The sequence below is a fragment of the Trachurus japonicus genome, chromosome 7 (assembly GCF_045865225.1).
Source record: "Trachurus japonicus isolate A0001 chromosome 7, Traja_1.0".
NCBI lineage: Eukaryota > Metazoa > Chordata > Actinopteri > Carangiformes > Carangidae > Trachurus > Trachurus japonicus.
The window spans coordinates 28,814,213-28,835,796 of NC_140913.1; the positions used below are offsets into that span (position 1 = coordinate 28,814,213).

The following is a 21,584-nucleotide window of genomic DNA, read 5'->3' on the forward strand; positions in this document are numbered from 1 at the left end:
ACTCCGCCTTCCTTAAACACACCATGGAAACAAAATCCAGCGCTTCCCCGGCCGCCGGAGTCCCGCCTCTTCGCATCCACTCATTGGTCCGATCGAGCGGCTTCGGGACCTGCCCCTCGACCTCTGATTGGCCACAATCCCCTGCAATTCAGGAAAGCAACACGGAAAAAGATGGGGGGAAAAAAAGTTATGGAGCGAAGCCTAATCGGATCACGACTGTTGCATGTCGCTGCTGCTGCGTAGTTTGATTTTTTTTATTTTAGTGGGATGAAATAAAAACCGCGCTCTGCAGAAGCGGAGCTAGGACGCAGAGCGCGCGAACACACAACCGAGAGGAGGAGGAGGAGGAGGAGGAGAGAGGGGGGTTCAGTCGCTTCAAGCCGCCCGGTTCACTGACTCAGGAGACTCAGGTATGTTTTCCCGTTTCCAAGGACTGCCTCGCTGATGTCACCGCGGAGGAGGAGGAGAAGGAGGAGGAGGGCAGGAGCGGAGGACAGGTGCGCCGAGTAAAGTTGCCTCTCCAGTCGAGCTGTGGATGTTGGACTGTGTCGGAGCGGGAGCAGCTGATGAACCTGCTCCTGAAGTTTTTACAGTATTTGTTGGAAACTGTGTTAAAAAAAAAAAATCCATCTGATTAAACCCAAACCGGATTATTTTGGGGAGAAGTCAGTGTGTGTGTGCCTCTGGTGCGCACCGTGGATCCGCTGCTCTGTAACATCGTGATCTAACAGCGTGGAGGAAGCTGCTGCTGCTGTTTATCCCTTTTCTTTTCCTTCTTTTTCTTTCTTTCTTTTTTTTTGGAGTGTCCATAGCTGTGAACTGGACCGGACTGGACTGGACCGGACTTGGGTGTGTGTGTGTGAGTGTGTGTGGTGGGATCGAGACGCCCCAGTCAGTCATCAGAACCAGCACTTTCCGCTTCAATGCGACACTGACGCAGCTGGTCTCTCGCATCCCAGTCGCAGACAGGTGATGCTGGACTGATCCAATGGAAGGATCGATCGTCAACAGAGGGAGTTTGATCTGAGAGAAAAGAAAACCACACTTATTTTTTTTTAATCAACATTTTTTTTTCAATGGAATACAACACGAGACAACAGCTTCCAACTTCTCTACAATCTGCCATGATTCCTCCGTGCGTCACTGCGTCTTAGGAGCAGAAGCGCTGAAGGACAATCGGTCTTGGACTTGAGGACTCGAGGTTTTTTTTTGTTGTTGTTGTTTTTGTTTTTTGTTTTACACACAGGAGTGATACAAACTGAACCATGTCCAAGACACTGAAAAAGAAGAAGCACTGGTCCACCAAAGTGCAGGAGTGCACCGTGTCGTGGGGGGGATCCGGGGAGCTGGTCACGGTGGTCGAGGTGCGAGGCGGCGCGGAGCTGGGAGAGTTCCCGTACCTCGGACACATCGTCTCGGAGGCGCTGGTGTGTCTCACCGGGAGGTTCCCGGGGAGCGGAGACGTGCTGCTGGAGGTGAACGGGACTCCGGTCAGCGGACTCACCAACAGAGACACGCTGGCTGTCGTCCGCCACTTCAGGGAGCCCATCCGCCTGAAGACTGTGAAACCAGGTGTGTGTCCATCCATACTCATAATCAATACTCGATTTACTATAGCAATCACACACACAGGCACCTACACACAAACCTAACAAGTGTGTGAAATGCTTTATGAGACAGAGGCAGGTGGGACTGGTACACTGCAAAAACTCAAATATCTTACCAAGAATATTTGTCTTATTTCTAGTCAAAATGTCACTTCTAATCTAAACAAATCTCATCACATTAAAAGTAGCTTGTTTTTAGACAGTTTGTACTTCTTTCAAGCATATTTTCACTTGAAATAAGTAGAAAAATCTGATAGTGGAGCAAGTTTTTCTTTCTTATTACAAGCACAAAAAACCCTGCTTTCACTGGCAGATTCTTTTTACTTATTTCAAGTGAAAATTTGTTTGAAACAAGTGAAAATGATCTAAAAACTAGTTCATTTTTAGGCGATGAGTCTTATTTTAAGTGGAAAGAGATTAGTTTTGACTAGAAATGAGACATTTTGACAAGAAATAAGACAAATATTCTTGGAAAGATTTTGAGTTTTTGCAGTGTATCATGAATAAATAAGAGGAACTTGGGGATTCAGCCTCACAGCTGAGCTCCTGTTTGCCTGCAGGGCACTGGGAGCAAGGTGTGTGTCTGTGTGTTAGTGTCAGTGTGTTAAGTGTGTGTGTATCTTGGAGTAAGTCTATGGGTCATTTTGCACGCGCCTCCTTTCCATTCATGTGGAGACGCAGCTACAATTTTCTACTACAGTTCCTGCTGCATCCTGCCAAACAACATGAGTGAAGAGCGTGCTGTGTTAAAGCAACGACGTGCCTGTGTGCGTGTGCAGCACTACAACATAAACCATGAATGGTCAATAAGCTCACAGCCTTTTGTCTGATCTCAGCATGTAATCTTCTTTGCATTCACTGCACAAGTGTTGCCTGTCCTATTCTCTAGGAAACACACTCGTAGTCATCACACATATACACACACATACATACACATACACACACATAACAAGTCATTGTAATTCTCTGTCTGTGAGCTCAGCCGAGGGCTTATTGATTGGATTTATGTGTCTGTAATTACCTGACTCATGAGCAAAGCAATTAGTTTGTACTTTTTCATGTCTAATGAATGTGTTCAATGTGGCAAAACATACCGACAGTCAAACTCTACCGGTAACGTGGGACATAAAGGTGTGTGTGTGTGTGTGAGTGTGTGTTTATGTGGATGGATGAATCTGATAGAGACACTGCAGAGCGTGGCTCTTTGCAAATACTTAGCAGGGATTTGTTAATGGTTGCCTTCCCTCGGCTCAGTCGGTGTCAGGCGGCTTTGCAGCACTGAGCTGAGTCCAAGTCTAATTGAATCAATTAGGGACCCCCGTATCCTTAAATCCCCCAGGATGCCGTGCAGTCCTGGAGACGTGGTGTGAGTGTGTGTGTGTGTGTGTGTGAGTGTGTGACACCTTGACTGTCGGGCATCATCCTCGCTCTCTGTGGGTGAACCTGTTGATTGGAGGTGAAAGTCGTAGTCACATGGGAATAAAAGAAAAACCAGTTTGTCGAAGCCGCATCACGTCACTCATTCATTCACATCTTCTCTTGACCTTGTGTTATGTAATGTGTTAGTTGTGTGTCAACTGATGCTGCGGCACGCTGCTTCACCGTGGCTCCCTCATGGGGCCTTACCATGTGTTTATGTCTTTGTCTCCACCCCCCCCGCCCCTCCTTCATGATTAATTCATGCTGCATCCATCATTGATGGCTCCTCCGTGCCAGGATGAGGTGGCAGATGGGGGCGGATCGGATGTTAGCAGCCGCTGTGTGGATGTAAACTTTGTGTTTCCTCTCGACGCTGCAGAGTTTTGGGAGTGAACTGTGCTACAGGAGTTGGTTTAACATTTAGGATTTCTTAGGATAGGATACAGCCTTTTGCTTGTGTTTCTTGGGTTTTGCACAACATCAGCATGAAAGAGAAGCATTTCCATCATTTCCTGCCCCTACCCACACCCCTACCCCCCCAAGTTGGATTTTTTCCCGTCTTTCCTCACAGTCTAGTTTGTCTTTCTGGTTTATCTCCTCCTCTCAGCTGAATGTGCCTTATCATCACATCTTGCCAGTCCTCCTCATCTCTGGTATTTTCTTCCCTTCAAGACGTTATTATTTCACCCTTTTGCCTTGATACCCTTCCTCCTGATTCCTCTTTATCACCGGGATCCTTTGCATATCCTCTTTTTCTCCCCCACCATCCACATTTTGCACTTAGGCAATTGAACGAGTCTTTAAAAACTTGCCACGTTCCTTCAGACAGAAGTCTGTCTCGGCAGCAGGAGTGGTCCTCTGGCCTCAGTATGCAGCCCGGCGATAGTTAGTCAGTATAACCTTGAGGAGAAGATTGAGAGTATAGAGGCGACCTATTGCAGAGACTTGTGAGTGGGCAGTTCATTGATTAATGCTGTAAACAGACTTAGATCTGCTTGTTTTTTTGTTTTTTTTGTTACCTCTTGGAGCTTAATGGATGGAGCGTTTAGCTCTCAGGTCCCAGAGCACTCTTGAATCACAAATCAAGTCTGTAATGGAAACGAGGTGGAAAACAGGTTTTCTCTTCCTCCATTCAAAGTCTGAAAGATCGCTGATGATAATGATAATAATAGTGAGATGACCAGAGTTCACATGTTCCTGTGCTACCTCAGAGATTACATCAGAGTGAAGTTACAAAGGTTGAGATGGAAGAAACACTTTATCACAGATTGTCAGATAGTTGACTGGTGTTAAAGGGATAGTTCAACATTTTGGCAAATTGGCCCATTGCCATAATTGCTATAGTCATAGCAGTAGGTTCGTTACCTTTAATTGTAGGTGTAAGCTATTTTTAGTACAGCGGAGCGCAGCAGCAGGCTGCTCAGAGCTACGCTATGGAGGCTAAGGGAATTTCTTGGTTTCCCTCATTAAACTCATCAAATTCAACATCCCAAAACTCCACAGCGCTTTTGTAGACAAGTTGTGAGCTGCACAACCACCACGCTATGAGATAATGACGGAACGATACGAAACGGAGCCGTTTTCGAGGTAAATTCATACAAAACCGCTGATGCGCGTTGCGTTCAGGGACAGTTTTTCAGCAAGCAGTCTCCGTATTTACCCTGTATTTACCTCGAAAACGGCTCCGTTTCGTATCGTTCCGTCATTATCTCATAGCATGGTGGTTGTGCAGGTCACAACTTGTCTACAAAAGCGCTGTGGAGTTTTGGGATGTTGAATTTGATGAGTTTAATGAGGGAAACCAAGAAATTCCCTTAGCCTCCATAGCGTAGCTCTGAGCAGCCAGCTGCTGCGCTCCGCCGTACTGAAAATAGCTTACACCTACAATTAAAGGTAACGAACCTACTGCTATGACTATAGCGATTATGGCAATGGGCCAATTTGCCAAAATGTTGAACTATCCCTTTAAATGTTCTTCCCTATGGACTGAAAGAAACACTTTTATACCTTTATTCCCAGTGTGTAATATTTGTCAAGGTTTATTGGCATAATCTGAATATACTACCCATGAATATATTAGTATAAGTGTATAAAATTTGTTTGGTTTTCGTAGCCTTATAAATATTGTTTTGTCTAGATATCACGGTTTTACCTCCACATTACACACTGGACCTTTAATGCTCCACAACATGAGATATCATGACTAACTAACTTGAAGCATATATATGATTACTATTATAAGTAAAGCAGTGATTTTGTGTGAAATCTTGAGGGATAAAAGATTGATGGATGTGAATGAGGTTGAAAATGCAATGCAAGTTAAGAGTCTTAAGGATCTTCTATCCATAGAGTCCCATTGATTTTGAATGTGTGTCGTAAGGATGCACCGATTCAGCTTTTTCAGTCCCAATGCCGATACGTGGGTTTGGCATATTGGTTGATGCCTAATACCGGCGCTGTTGGATTAATAAACTGTACACCTTGAAGACAGTGAAGGCATCAAGGCTTGACTTTAACATTACTTTTTCCTAACTTTGTAAAACGTTTTCTGTGAAGGTTCTCAGTCATCCAGGTCGTTGTAGTCGTTAAGTGCTGAAGTCGAAGGCAGCTGGACTTATTTTGATTCTTGAAGACGTTTCTCCGCTCATCCAAAATACTTCTTCAGTTCTAAAGACCAGTGTGGGAAACTCGGGTATTTAACCCTGGGTGGGGGCAAACACATTGGAGATGGTCCTGAGAGTCCTGACTATAGCCATCATTAGGGTCGCAGACTCGCAGTCAAAGAGTCGCTGGCTGACAGATGGTGTCGCAAACCACCACAAGGAAGGTTTTTACAAGAGGACATAGACGGCTTCCTTCATTCCTCTGTCATCCCATCTGTCCTCTCTGTCTAAAATGTGGACACTGGTATCCTTGTAAAATGTTGTTGCTCTGTGTTTTTGTTGATGCTGACATGTGTCGTAGCACTTGTCAGAAACATAGTGAATAGATCGGCGTCATGAATCAGCCCCATTATCTGATACACGATTGAGCTATTCATACGATATCTTGGCCGATATCCGGTCTTAATATCGGTGCGTCCCTAATATGGCATTTACATGGTACTGATCAGCTGCTCCTGTAGTTAAAGGGGAGAAATAAACTGCAAATAAAAGTGTCACTTCATACAATCACATTCCACTTAAAAACCAGAGGAGAGCCACTAAAAATCAGCATTTTATTTTTAAATTTACCATCTCTTGTTTGGTAACAAAGAAGTTGGGATTTTCTGAAGAGCCGGTCTCAGCTGGAGCTTTTATTCAGATATCGAAACTAATTCAGAAGATTCGGAGGCGGTTATTAGATGTGGTTTTAGATCTAATGGACTCTTTTATGAAGTCCTCTTTCTTTTTATTAGAGACTAGAAAAGATCTCAAGGACACAATGCTGCGAGGAACCCGGCTAACAATAAGCTGTGTGAGTTTTAGTTTTATTCTTCAACAGGCCTCCTCCTCCTCCTCTTCTTCCTCCTCCTCCTCCTCCTCCTCCTCCTCCTCCTCCTCCTCCTCCTCCTCCTCCTCCTCCAGTGCTTTGCTTCCCAGGAGTTACTCTCTGGTGAAGTGTTGTGCCCACATTCACAATCTCCGTGGTGTTTTTAAAAACTGACATTACACCACATTGTACCATAATCCCCATTGACAACCACCTGATAGTGTGTGTGTGTGTGTGTGAGCTCGTTGCTACCAGTTGTGGGTGGTTTACACCTATGGTTTGTTGCACCTGTATTCAAAACAAAGTTGTTTTTATGGCGCAAACCACCAACAATTATTATCACTGTCTAACGATCTGTGGATTGTTTTTTTTTTTTAAAGAAGGGATTGTTTTGCCTAAAAATTGAAAGTAAAATACAACAAAAAAAGTCCAAAACACAGAGATGTTCACTTTACTGTGCTGATAAAAACCCATCCAACCTTCACACCAGGTGGTGATTTACTCCCCTGTCCCACCCCACCAAAAAAACTCATTCCTCCCCGTCTCTCCGGTGGTGTCGTAGTGAGGTTAACACTTCATACGTTTGCCATCAGCAGCGCAGCGGAGCAGCAATAAGCGCACAGCCTGTGTTAATGTGGTTCCCCCCGCGGAGCGTTCAAGGCTTCTATGACTAAGCTGCTCTGAAGCAGCTGAGCGGAGCTGCCAGGATCTCTCCCTCCGTCTCTCTCTCTCTCTCTCTCTCCTTCTCCCCGCGGTGGATGTTTCTTCTGTTTCGTCTCGCTGCTTTTGTTCCTCTGTCTGCGTTTACACTGAAGCTCAGGTTTGTCTGTGAACGTGCGCCTCGTTCCAAGAGAAAAACTTCCCAGTCTTCTCGGTCATGTCTTGGTTGAGCTCCAAAAATGGAGGCCGTTCACTGTTCAAAGTGCAGACGGAGCTTCACCTGCAGCCTTCTCCTCCCTGCTCCCTCTCTGCTGCTTCCTGTTTCCTGTGCAGACGTCTGTCAGGATATGTACACCTGATGTGACTAGGGTTGCCCCCCATGAGTTGACAACATAAGGAGCTCAGGGCTCCAGTCTGCCCCTATATGGAGGCATTTTACCCCTAAAATTTGAGACAGTGCAAGTAATTTTTGTGCAACCAGTAAATTGGCTGTGCAGTGGTGAAACGTGGAAGAGCAACTCAAAGAATCTGGAATCTGCCATTACAGGTGTGTGAGGATCATGAATGAAAAGAGCATTGTGGATATTTGCTTTGATTTATGTTAATGCACAGTGTGCGCCCCTAAAATTAAGTTAGGGGGGCCTCTGTGCTCCTTGTAAATAAAGTTAGTCTGAAGCCCTGGAGCTAATAAAATAAAAAGTTAACCGATAGTATTAATGGGACAAAGTTATTCTTATCTGTTAAACGGTTAATCATGTGCATCCCTATCTGCAGCCTTTGGCGTACCACAGTGTTTTTATGAATGAATAATCGTCAAACAAAAAATAATCGCTAGATTAGTTGAAAAATTAATTGTTTGACTAATCCAAAAAAATAGTCGATAGATTAATTGGGAGAAAAATAATAATTTAGGACAGTCGCTCTCCACTGGGCTCATTCCCCAAACCCGTCACACCTCTCCGCCCCCGGCCTGGCAGACAGTCACCGGTGAGGGACGACGGTGCGAGTGGTTGAGCTTTGTAACGGTCGGCAGCAGCTGCTCTGAATACCAAAAACCACACCTCCCCTCCCCTGCTCTGCTCTGCTCTGCTCTTTTCCATCCCTCCCTCCCTGGAGCTATACCTTCTTCTTCTGCAACTCACTGTCCTCACACCCTCCTATGGTCCACTCTCTCTCTCTTACAGTGTTTACACATCTGCCTCCTCCTCCTCTTCCTCTTCCTCCTCCTCCTGCTGTTGTGCATTTCTTTCCTCCTCAGAACAGACTGATGGAACGGGAACAATGCAAGTTTTGCTCATTCAAGGACTCGTGCATCGTGGTTACAGTCTGGGAACCATCGGGGGGAATGACAGAGCTCCACAAACCCTCGCCCAGATGTTTTAGTGACAGGTGCATCCTTCTTCATTCTTGCCTCGACAACACAGTCGGTTGTGGAGCCGCATTGCGGTAACGAACCGGCCAGAAAACAAAGATAGCATTTTCCATATGAGCTGTGGTGCCTCTGACTGGCAGGCACCATGACTTGGCAAGCGTGTTTAAAAGCAGTGGAGAGATGAGTGTGTGTGTGTGTGTGTGTGTGTGTGCGTGTGTGTGTGTGTGCGTGCTGCTGCTGATTCACCAAGAATCAGCCTCTGTCTACTCACTGAGTGGTCGTACTGTGATGTCAGCAGCAGCAGCAGCAGCAGCAGAAGGAGCGTCTCCAGATTTGCTGCTGGTGGAAATGGATGGTGTCGTTTAAGGATGTGCACACACACATCGACACCGACACACACACACACGCACGCTCTCTGCTGCCCTCTTTTCCCCAGCTTGACTCCTAATTGGTCTCTCTCCAGCAGCTAGCCATCCCTGCAGCTGTTTATCTCTTTTGAGATAAGATGAGGTCAGCTTCTAAACAGTGCATATACATAACAGAGACCGCAGCCCGGCACCTCCTATGTCTTGAGGAATGATAACCTCCAGTGCTGCGGTGCTATATCAGCACAACGCGTCCTTTTTGACAAATACACATTTAAAGTTATAAAATTTAACCTTCCTGCATTCAGTATTCCTCAAAACACCTGAACCATATCTTATATATACAGTAATGCTAGTTTCAGTTTGAGTGAACACACATTCACTTGGCCACCTGTCAGTGGCTTTATTTCCCATATGTTTTGGGGCAGTGGAAAAATATCGCTACAGCATAGTATCGCAATATTTTGCGTGGAAATATTGTATCGATATACAGATGCCAAGTATCGATCTGAACAGACTGAGAAGTTTCTCTTATTAGAAAAAACAGATCAGAGACATTTGCAGTTGAAAAAACCTAATAGCCACAATATATAGCATCATATTGCGATATTTTTAATATCACAATAAGATTGTGTTTCCTCTACATTAATTTGGGAGTGGCGGGCCGCCATTGCTAAATCCTAGCCGCCTTCAAATTTCTTTCTTTCTTTTTTTAAATTGTCGCAAATACACCACCGCTGCATGTCTCCACCTTCACAGCAGAGTCCTGCGCTGGGTCGGGTGTCGCATGTGCTAAGGTAAACTACAGATAACTACTGTATCTTGCTCAGTATCTAGCCTACTCTTTACACCTCGTCTGCACCTCGATGATGGACCACAGCGTGTTTTTCCGTAGCATCATTTAACTCAGGTGACAGAACAACAACAGTCTCAGTACAGATCAGTGGTCACTGTTGCCGATGTGTTTTTAAAATTAGCGGGTTTGATTCTCGTGTTGGACGTCGCGCTCGAATGCTGGTGGAAAAGCTAGTGGGTGCTGCCACTCCTTAAAAAACTCCCAGCAGAAACACTGTATCATATCATCTCAGGGCCTCTGGTGATTTTTTTTTGCATCAGGATTATAGAGGCTCAACATCTGACAACAGTACCATGATGTATTTTACCCAGAAGAAGGATTTCAGTCGTCAGACGTCTGGCTCTTACGTTATCAGCTAAAAACAAAACAAACAAACAAAAGTGAATGTTGGGCAGCTCGTCTCGCAGCACCTCCCTGACCCTGACCTCTCTTGTGTCCGCCCAGCTGAATCATTGAGTTTTAGAAGTGAAACCGCTTCATTCAGTGTTTCTGCTTAATCCCCTGCTCTGTTTGTTTTGAGAGGAGGAGACTCTCGTGGATAATTCGGCTCTTCCTGATTGTCGGGACACCGAGGGAATCTGAACTGGGAGAAGCCGACAGAAGTGGCGTCGAAGGGCGGGAACGTCGCAGCACGGCTTCTTTTTGTTCCCGTTTTCATTCACATTTGGCAGCAGCAGTTACAGACCGATGCGTTTAATACACGTTGATCCTGATTGTCACGATGATTTTTTAAATGTTTCATATAAAACGACAAAGATAATCCGAGTTAGAAGTAAACAAGATGGATGTTTTCATTTCCTTTAGGAAAATACCACCGTCCCTGCATCGCATGTGAAGTTAAATCAGGATAAGTGCTTCTGCTGCTGCATTAACTCATGTTAAACTGATGTAAATCAGTGACTAGCAGCACAGCGAGTGTTACCCGGGGATTCTCCCTCTGGTCATCCATTAACACTCTCATTACTTCACTGCACTGACACTGACTTCCTGATAAGAAATGTTTGTGCCTCGAGCATGAGGAGGGCGGGTAGAAGTGTTTTGGTTGGAATGTGCTGGTTTTGCACAATAAGATATTATGCTGTTGTAAAAAAAAAAAGCACGTTTTTGACCCTAATGGCTCTTAAAGGTATAGTCTGTAGGCTTTTCCTAAAAAAAAAACCTAGCTGAGCCCGAGAGGAGGAGCCCAGTTTGAATGTTGTGTTTTTACAAACTGCAGACTCTACCTTTAAGAAAATGTCCCTTTTGTGTTGCCATAAAGCCGCAGGCAGGGCCTTTAAGGGGATTTAAGAAAAAAAAAGGAAAAGAGAAATGGGGATAGAGTGATGGAAATGGACTGTTATGAATCAATACACAGGTGCATGTGTGGATAGAGGGATTTAAGAGGATAGATGATCTGATGGCTGATTGAACCGAGTTTCTTCCAGAGGCACGCTCGCTGCCCTCTGTGAGAGCCTATTTGGGGACTTTGTTTCTGGCTGCGACTGTGTGAAACATCCCTGTGGTGCTGCTGCTGGAGCAGAGAAGCAGACGAGGAAGAGGAGGAAGAAGAAGAAGAAGAGGCAGCTGGCACATGGCTGTCTCAGAGATGTATATTCTCTTTTTTTGAAGGGTGTGTTGGATTTAAACAGGAAGGGGAGGGTGGGGCAAAATAAAAATAAATGATGAACAGGTTTAGAAGAAAAGAGAATGGGGTCAAACAGGGAGGAGTGCAGATAAAAACAGAGGAGGAGGGAATGAGAAGACACAGAGGTAGGGAAGAGGACAAAGATGAGAAAGAGGAATAATAATAATCTTGTGGCCGAAGACGCTTCTGTTTCCATTAATCATGATAATAATATTGATTGTCTGTTGCGACTGTCTGGAATGATTCTGCAGAGTGTTCATCAAGCCAACACTTACTATCTCAGACTTACCGCTCAGTCTGTATTTCCAATCATGTCTGCGAGTAGCCAGCCTGTGTGAGCTGACTGCATATGTGCGTGCAGGCATGCATGATAATGAAAAATTAAGTCACATCTGAATTGGTTTCCACTTGTGGTTATGAAGCCAAACACAATCACAGAGAAAAGGCAGCATGCCAGGAGACCGTCTCAAGTCGTTTCTTCTTCTTTTTCATCGTGTCTCCGTTCTGTGACGCTGCAGGAGGAGACGATGTGGAGGTGGTGCAGCAGTTCGGACCGTTCTGGATTCACTTTATTCTCCCACCATAGATCTCAGGAGTTTATTTTGGAGGGTAATGATAAAACTGAGACAGATTTCCTGTCGGTGTAAGGTGGACCTCTGCGTAGTACCTCAGTTTGGGATCTTTTCTTTACACTCTGGGTAATAAATCACTGAGAAGTCTCAATCTCTCCACAGTGTGTGTGTGTGTGTGTGTGTCTCTTGGTTGGCTCCGGTACTTGTGGACTTGGCCCGCCGCCCGTGCTGATGGGCTTCCGTCAATACTCATTCTGCCGGTGCAGCCCACTGAACTGTTTAGTCGTGGTACCGCGGCACCTCAAAGAATTGATTTCGGCCTTTTTTTCTTATTTCCCCCCTCTTGCCCGTGACATCATCTCATATCAAACTGATGTAGTGAAGCCGCCCCCCCACCCCACCCTGCCCTGCCCTGCCCCCCCCTCACAGTAACCAGCTGCTCTCAGAGCTGCAGCATCACTGATGTTTCTACCAAACCATTTCATGTCTGACCACTACACCTTCATTTAATCCTTTTTATCTTTTAATGAATAAAATGAAGCACATGCATGTATATCCTATATATGCCGTATGCCTCCATATATTTGATTTATAGTTACGTTAACATAGAGGTTCTATCACTGGCTAATCTGAGCTGCCATCATTAGTTTGATAGGACATAAGAGAGGTTAAAGGTCCCACATGTTCATATTTCCTGTGTTTGTTTGAAGTGTTGATTTCCATAAGAGAACCATCTTCATTTAGTTTTAACATCTTTTATCTCATGTCTCTAGAGCTATGGGTGTTTCATGTTGGCCTGAGATGCTCTCTTCCTACTGGCTGTCGTATAGCTGACTAAAACCACTGTAGCCTGGTGAAAAACATAAACCTTAAGTACTGGTCTCTAATAAACCCTTTGAAAAACTGTACTGTACTGTATTTATAATGGCTTCCTACCGTCCAAAGATTATGCAAAAACAAACAAACAGGTGGATCATGGTGGGGGCGTGGCTTAGCTGTGACATCACAAACTTATAGAAGTCCAGACAGCTTGTTTTAAGGCACAGTTTCTTCTTTCTTCTGAGCTGTATAAGCGTTTCTCTGTGGACTGAGCTGGTTGATACTCTCACAGAGTCCGGACCTGTTTATTAAGGACATGGAAACATCTCTTCATACGTTATGGGACCGTTAAACAAAGTGGATGAAATAACCTCGAGACAAATAGCTGCACCGATGGAAAGTAAAGTCAATTTGAAGATGTCATTTTGTCCTGAAGTGGGGGGACGAGGGCAGCGGCCATTTTCTCACCACCACGCCATTAATGCGCGGTGTGTACTTGTTCCTCCCCCCCCTCGGTGCTGAGATGTCATGCTCTGTGGAGATGAGGTTCCCTGAGTGTCCTCATTAGAATTCATGGATGTCAGGATCCTCAGCTTGGGCCAATTTAGCTCGCTTTGCTCCTTAGCTCGCCTAACAGGTTATTGATCGGGTCCAATCTCATCTTTGTTAAGTCGGCCGACACATCCGGGAGTCGCCTTTTGCGCCCGAGGGCCCCCGGTCTTTATGAGAAGTCGAGGACGCTATGGAGGACGCGGCGCTCTCGCTGCTTACGGTCTGTTGTGACTTCCCAGCTCTTATTCCTGATGTTTTTTTTGCCTTTGCAGTGGCAGCGGCGGCAGCAGTGGTGGCGGTGGCGGTGGCGGTGGTGGTGTGTTGTTCACAGTGACCGCTGATCGTATCCGTTCTGACAGCCAGCCTCCTCAGTATTCAGCTCATGGAGGCTTTCTTCTTATTTTCTGCTAACAAGCCAATCCCCAGGACACAAATAGCAGAATATTTCTGCTGCTGACATGAGAGAACGACTGTCTGCAGCTGCACTTTGAGTTTGTGTTTTTTGATCAGGTGTTTTAGCTTGTGTTTTCCCTTTTTTTTTTTTTTTAAAGGCCAACACACACACACACACACTGACACACACAGTGACAGATTTGCCTCCAGGCGTTTGGCAAGCAGCAGACTCGTCGCCGGCTCTCTCTAGAGGTCTCGGAGCAAATTGACTCAAGAGATCACATGCATATTACTCAGTGTTTAAAGTAAGCAGTCGGACGTGTCGCTCTGCAATCCTGACGTCGCAGTGATGCAATCAGCGGAGGATCCACCAGGACCAGTCGTTCAGGCCTGTCACACGGAGGCCGAGGCAGATTGTTTGAATAACTCTCATGTCCGTTCCCTCCCTCCTCTCTCCAGTATCTCTCTCTCTTGTGCTCTTTCAAAGCACAGTAGCGTTTCAGTCTGGCCTAGGTTGTCGAGTCGAGTCTCCTCACCTGCTTCGCGGGTTAACAGCAGGTCATGTCTTGTATATATTTAAGGCAGCAGCTCTTGGATATTTCCCATCACCCTTTGACCCTCGTGTAACCTGTAACTGGTGAAAAAAAAAGCTCTGAATATCTGCGGTTCCTGCCCTTGTGATCACCTTCAGTTGTTTCTTTTTTTGGTGCGTGATGTTTGTGGAATAAAGATTGTCATTAGTTTTGGCTCCGTTGGCTGCGGTTGTGTCTGTTTCGTTTTTTTCCCCCCTCCAGTCAGAACTGTTATCTCCTGGAAAATGTGTTACCCCAGCAGCACATGTTTCTAAAGTGTCTACGAGGACGATGATGATGTTGTGACAGCTTTATTACATAATGAGTTGAAACCGGTAATGATGACACGGTTTGAAACATTTCCCTCTCGTATCTGTGTGACAAATGGCTCCATTGTTGCTGTGAGCGCAGCGACCTGCAGGAGGGCATGAGTCTTTATCTGGGAATGACGATCATGTGTGGAATGCAGTCATTTCACATTTGTCGGAGCGTAGTAGTGCGAAGTCACACCGGTGTATTGTTACCAACAGGTGCTTGTTCTGGCAGAAATTTCACATTGTCTCAGAGTTCACCCCCTCCTCCTCCCTGCAAGTGAGAACCTCTGCTGCCTGAAAAGACCGTTTGTTTGTTGAAATCTCAGAGGCCTGTTGCAGAAAACACCATAAACTTTCTGAGACTTGAAGTGTAATTTAAACATTAAAGGGATAGTTCAACATTTTGGCAAATTCTCCTATTACCATAATCCCTGTAGTCACAGCAGTAGGTTCATTACCTTTAATTATCGGTGCATGTTGTTTTGAGATTGGCGGGGCAGAGACGTGAGCTGCTCAGTGAACACAATGGAGGTGAACGGTCGACCACCCTGAGAGGGCTTCAGTCATGTATAATTATGTAACATTACGACACATGAGGTCAAATACTGTACTCTGAACTTCTTGTGTTTTGAAATCACTCCACCCAGCAGCCGTGTCTGGAATGTAGTTCCGGCTGCACATTTGCAGCAACTCTGTCTCATAATGTTACATAATTATACATGAATATTTCTATGACATAGGGATTATGGGAATAGGAGAATTTGCCAAAATGTTGAACTATCCCTTTAAGGGTGTTTCTTAAAAGTTTTCCTAAGTTAAGGAAAAACTTGATGCATTTGCAGCAGTCTGATCTATTTGACTGTTCCCAGTTCTTCCACCATTAGCAGTTTTATTTCATGACCTGCATGATTACTGTTTATTGGCTGATAACGGCCCAATATTGGTCAATAATTATCAGCCAATAATTATCGGCCAAAATACACAGATAGGTTTGATAATGACATTTTTTGCCGATGACTAGAGCCAGTAACAATCAGGCAACATTGCCTCATTTTCAGTCCGTTTGCCCCCTGAGTTAATTTGAAACAATAATAAATGTTGATTTTTGAAGAGACATAATTACTGTTCTTGTTTTTGTTGTGATTACAACAGTAGCGATGTCGATTCTATTATTTTGTTTAGTCAGAGGCAGAGGTATAATGTTAAATTCATCTTTACTCACTAAGAAGCCTTTCTCAACCTCAGGTGTGAATATTAAAAATGTTATCCGTTATGAGAAGCTATCGGTTATCAGTGGGGAAAAAAAAAAGTTATTATGCATCCCTGATGAGCACATCTGGATAGAACATGTGGCTGAATAAACATTGAGTATATGCTAAGTGGAGGACTATATCAGTTTTCTCATCACATATACAGTAATGATTCCACAGCATCTGTTTCTTTTGTCTTTATTTTGACAAAAGTGGTGTTTTGTGTAGTTCCCGTTCCTTAGCTACAGCCGTGCTTCATCCTGCTACGTCTCCTGTGGGTGTTTATAGCTTCCTTTTTTTTACTACAATAAATCAAAACCTCATCAGGCATCACTCAAGGCCTCATCACTTGTATGGCAGCCGTTCAATCACCTGAGCCACATGTCCTGTGAGTGAGAAGAGGTTTCAAGGTGGTGCAGCACAGAGGTCTCTTAACCTATTATGATTCCAGTCAAGTTATCACACTGAAACATCTCACCAGGCTGAAAATCAAGCACAAGTGCTGCTCGTACTGTACTCCTCTGGAGGATCCTGTCAGTAAACAGGAATGTGATCCAACTGGTGTTATTTTAATGTGGATGTGCTGTTCAACCTGTTTTCTCCTCCTCACGTGTAGTAAAAATATCTTCAACTGTAACCGAACGGCCTGGTTTTAACAGGCCGCTTGGATCCTTATTGTACACCGCAGACTAATTATAAAACTGGAGGATGAATCTCGGTCCTAAAACGGAGCAGAAAGAACTCGACTTGGCTCAGGAAGAAGAGAAAAACTTAAAGAGTGAAAAGAAACTGGCAAATCTTTGACTCAGAAAGTTTAACAATTTGGCTCCAGACCAGGGGCGTTCCCTCGAGCCGGTCCGAGGAGGTCCGACTCCCCGGCTCGGCCCCTGCTTTCATGATATCAGTCTTACTCTGGAGCTGTTATGGGATGGCGTTGCCCAGGCTGTGTGTGTCAGGGGGCTCCTTAGGAACTGGCAGAGGAGGAACGGTTTACACTGAAGTTAAAAAACACACACGCATGCACAGGCTCGGACACAGCTTACGCACTGAAACGCACAAATGATGAATAAAGTTGAGATTCCCTCTGACAGACACCCCCCCCCCCCCCCCCCCCCTCCCTCCCGCACAGCAGGTCAGCACGAGACGGCTCCGGAGTGGACATATGGGAGTGAGAAGAAATAGATCCTCTTGACATGAGGCCTGCAGTACTGTGATCACAGTGTGCTGTGTGTGTGTGTGTTTGTGTCTGTCGGTGCTTGCATATAACATACTGGCATCTGTGAAATAGAGTTGTTTCCTCTCTTGGATTCAAATGGGGCAGAAAATCATCTCTGTCTTTTTGCACAATGATGATAACTCTGATTACACGACGACACTCTTGGCTGTTTTCAGTTTTGAGATTCGGTTTTGCTGTTGAAATTGTTATCTTAAGCATGATGTCATCAAATTATGGCACAATGGGATTCAATTTTGCATCATATTCTCAGGATTCGTAGCTTTTCCTATATTGCCTCCATGTGTCTGGTAAGAAGTAAAAAGAAGTGCTGCAATACTCTGGATGATTGAAAACATGAAATATTGATGATGTGTCAGTGAAACACTGAGGCTGATTTTTTTGTTGCCACTGATTTTACAATTTGATTGAATATATAGATCCATTTGGAGATGGAGACAGGGTTTTTATTTTTTACTTTTATTTTTGACAAAACTGATACTGTTCGTATTTAAGTGACCTGTCTGGAGTGCACTGTCATTGTCATGCATGTTGCTGTGTAGCAGGAGGCGGTCCGACAGCAGCTACAGAGTGTATGTGTCGACAGGTCTCCTCTTCCTCTTGCACATCTTGCATACAGATTTTCATTTCTCACTGCCGTCCCAATTTTTTTTTAAAAAACAATATGCCTCCACACATCTGCCTCTAGGGGAAGGAACATTAAAGGGATAGTTCAACATTTTGGCAAATTGGCCCATTGCCACAATTAAAGGTAACAAACCTACTGCTATGACTGTAGGGATTACAGTCATAGCAGTAGGTTCGTTACCTTTAATTGTCGGTGCAAGCTATTTTTAGAACAGCGGAGCAGAGTCGCGAGCTGCTCAGAGCTGAGGCCCATGGGATTTCTTGGTTTCCCTCATCAAACTCATCAAATACACAATCTAAAAACTCCAAAACTCCAGCAAGCAGTCTCTGCATTTACCTGTAGAACAACTCTGTCTGGTAACGTTCTGTTATCATCTCATAGTGTGGTGAATGTGCAGGTCACAATGTGTCCACGCAAGTGTTTTGGAGTTGTTGGATTGTGTATTTGATTAGTTTGATGAGAGAAACCAAGAAATCCCATGAGCCTCTGTAGCGTAGCTCTGAGCAGCTCGCCGCTGGGCGGTTCTAAAAATAGCTTGCACCGACAAATAAAGGTAACGAACCTACTGCTATGACTATAGCGATTATGGCAATGGGCCAATTTGCCAAAATGTTAAACTATCCCTTTAAATCAAAGATCGATCTTAGTGTGAACTTGAGGATCTTTTTTGTTAGTCAGTTGCACATTTCATGATCCATGACGTGTCACTGCTCTTTTTGTTCTGGTCACAGAGCGTCTCTCCGTTGTGTTTTGAAAAGCACGACATCGTGACACCCACCACCCTCCGCCCTGCTGTCTGCCTGGTTCTGGCTGAAGGAAGACCTCTTTTAGATCCCCCCCCCACCCTCCACCCCACCTCCCTCCTCCTCCTCCTCCTGCACATCAAAACATCCCAAATCTTTGCCAGAAAATATAAATGCAACATCAACACAAGCTGCAAACTACAGATGTCAGACATGAAAAGCCGACAAAAGGAGAGCACTCAACACAAACGGCACGGCAATATTCGATACTGCAGCATCATCCTCTCTCTCTCTCTCTTTCTTTCTCCCTGCCACCTCAATGTCAGGCTGAAACAAGATGAGGGTTCTGCCAGTGGATCTCTGCCACACACACACACACACACACTGAGACTCACACAGGGAGTGTTTGGGACTTTAAAAGCTGCTGCGGTTTTCCAGCAATGCAGTTGATGACTTACTCACCTCTGCTCTGCTGTGACTCACACATCCAGTGACTGGCAGCAGCTGGTGGAGCGGAGAGGGATTCCTCCGTGACCATGAGACCACACCGACTTCCAGGAACTTTTTTTTTTTTTTTTTACATCACTGGTGCTGTCATGTTGCTTTTTCTGAGAGACGATCACCCAGTGGTTTTTACCACAACCCCAAAAAAACTGCAGTAAATCACAAAACGTGCCGATACAACAGATTTAAAAGGACAATACAATAGTTTCTTCATGTTCTGCCCCATTAAGCACATTACTAACTAATGACTGCTTTTAAAGCACATTAGTCATTTTCAGGCTGTTTTGCTGCATTCCAGGCAATCATTGGTTTTCATTCATTGCACTCTGGTATTAAAAACAGTCTGGGGAGGCTGTTTGGTTTCTATGGAAGTTAATTTTTTTTTCTTTATTTTTATTTTGACATGAGATTTTGTACTTTACAGTCAAACAAAGACAAGATAGACAGTACATATTGAATTATGTGCTCCGTCGCAGTCCCAGAATTGAATTGAAATCAAGAATATTAAGACGATTATATTGAGGTATTGAGAATATAAATCTACATCAGTTAGTTTGTGCCATACAGTAACACCTCCATTTTTCCCACTTTCCCTCATTCTAACCTGCTGGGTCCTTCCACCATGCTGCAGACCTGAGTTATAGTGGGTGCTTTAAGTTTTGCACCAGTTCCTTGTTATTGCTTTCTGACATGTGACTGACCAATAATAATTTGGTTAAATACCTATAATCAATCAAACTTCCAAGGTGCATTCATTATAGGTATTACATATCCCAACATGTCTTCAATTATGTTATGTACATTTTTCCAGAATGAGTGATGTTGATGACGTTTCCAGAAGATGTGTATCTTTTATTTCTACTTCAAAGTCATGCATCCATCCATACAGTATGTGGTGTGAACAGGAAAATCAGACAAACAGTTCACATCATAGACAGACTGTTAGTTTTTTTGCACAAAAAATCGAATCTCTGAATCTAAAATATCGTCGACCTGATTGAACAAAGAGGGAAGCCGCCGGTGCAGGTCTTTTTAAACGGTGTATACACAGTATGTAGATGAGATGAGCTTCAGTCTTGACGGGTCCTTGGTACCTGTGTTCTTCTCTTCCTCTCCGTCCCTCTGTTCTCACGGCGCTCTGTTTGTTCCAGCCATCTGTTTGTTTACTCTGATTTATTGTCCGTTTTATCTCGGCGCTACAGCGAGCGCCGCTGCTACGATATGCAAATATATGACCAGCTTTGTCTCCCGGCAAATAACGCCGCGATCCCGGTCTTTGCTCCGACTGAAACTTGAGGCGAGCAGAGAGACGCTGCACAGATCGGTCTTTGCTCGCTGGCTGCTTTTCCACTCGGGCCTTGAAAGCACCTTGAGATGGAGACGCATTAAGACCTCGCCCCCTAAGTACTTGACAAATGGATCTACACACTGAACCAGATAGAACTGAACATATAAACATCCTCTCAGATACATGTTCCCTTATTTTCTCACCCCCCCCCTCCCACCCTTCCCAAAAAACCGCCTGCTGCTCCACAGTTAATGATCCTGCTCGGTGCCCGAGTCTAGTTTCTATTATTGGGACGTGGTCCTATTCATCCATCATTGGCTGCTTGGTGATGCAGGGTGGCAGGGCGCATAAGTGGCCCCGCACTTCCCTCCTCTTAGCCCTCTGTCAAAACCAGCCCCCCCCCCCCTCCTCCTTCTCCTCCTCCTCCTCCCTTCTTCTTCTTTCCCTCCCTTTTTTTTTCTCTTTTTATCTCCTCTGTCCTTCTGTTTTCCTCTCTCGCTCATCTGTGGACGGTTTACGTAGGAGACTGTTGAAAGTAGAGCAGGCTTTATTCTCTTCCTCTGTGTGGGTTATAGTGCTGGCCTCAAAGGAAGGAGGGTCTGTCGGTGGGAAGGAGAACAATGGCCGTAATGCAGTGCATGCAAACATCATGAAAAGATGGTGTCACGTTCGCTTGAACCTACATGTGTTGTGTTTTTTCTTTTTTTGTGTGTGAAATCAACCAAATAACTCATTAATGCAACGTGGAGGCTGTTGTTTATTCTGCAGGGAGCAGGTGTAATGTAGAGCATCACTCCTCCAACTCATCAGGGAGCCGTGCCTGTTGGTCCTGTACTGTACGTGAAACCTGCCACACGGGTTTGATGGTTTCGGGGGGTGGAGGGAGGGAGGGAGGGAGGGTGGTGGTGGTTTCTGCGCAGCATTGTGTTTCCTAACGCAGCCTGTTTTTCCAGATCGAGGGATGTTGATGTTTGTCGTTGCAAAGCGAGCGGCTTTAGCAGCGCCAGCAGATTGAAGGTGGAGATAATCAACCCTGAAAGCCTGTTGTTTCCGAAACTCAACCGCCGCTGCCGGGGCCCGCTGCCCCTGACGACCAGTGTGGCTGCTGCCCTGGTGACAGTATCGAGGATGAAAGTATTGAGCCGCGTCGCCCATAACTGCCCAACCGGTGTCAATTTACACCTGCTGACATCCAAGCCCTGGGAATGGGGATCTGGTGTATACACCCTTTAAAGATTTAAAGGGAGCGTGCTGGGTTTAAAATGACACAGAGGCTCAGATCAGCTTGAACCGCTCTCACCTGAGGACAGGTAAACTGAATCCTCTCAGCCTCAGCCCGTC

At 45.0% G+C, this 21,584-nt stretch overlaps 1 protein-coding gene across 7 annotated transcripts in view; it reads left to right on the forward strand.

Annotated features, from left to right (window-relative positions):
• The first annotated feature begins 522 nt into the window (after positions 1 to 522).
• The window catches only part of magi3a (membrane associated guanylate kinase, WW and PDZ domain containing 3a), a 141,602-nt gene continuing 120,540 nt past the window's right edge, over positions 523 to 21,584 (forward strand). For 5 of the 7 annotated variants that reach the window (XM_085782715.1, XM_085782716.1, XM_085782718.1 and 2 more), the window contains exon 1: positions 1,014 to 1,572. In XM_085782715.1, the coding sequence (XP_085638841.1) occupies positions 1,266 to 1,572 (307 nt within the window). In that variant the 5' untranslated portion in view covers positions 1,014 to 1,265. Of the gene's footprint in view, positions 1,573 to 21,584 lie in introns of all 7 variants that reach the window. The other 2 variants (XM_085782722.1, XM_085782717.1) reach the window with 2 other exon arrangements.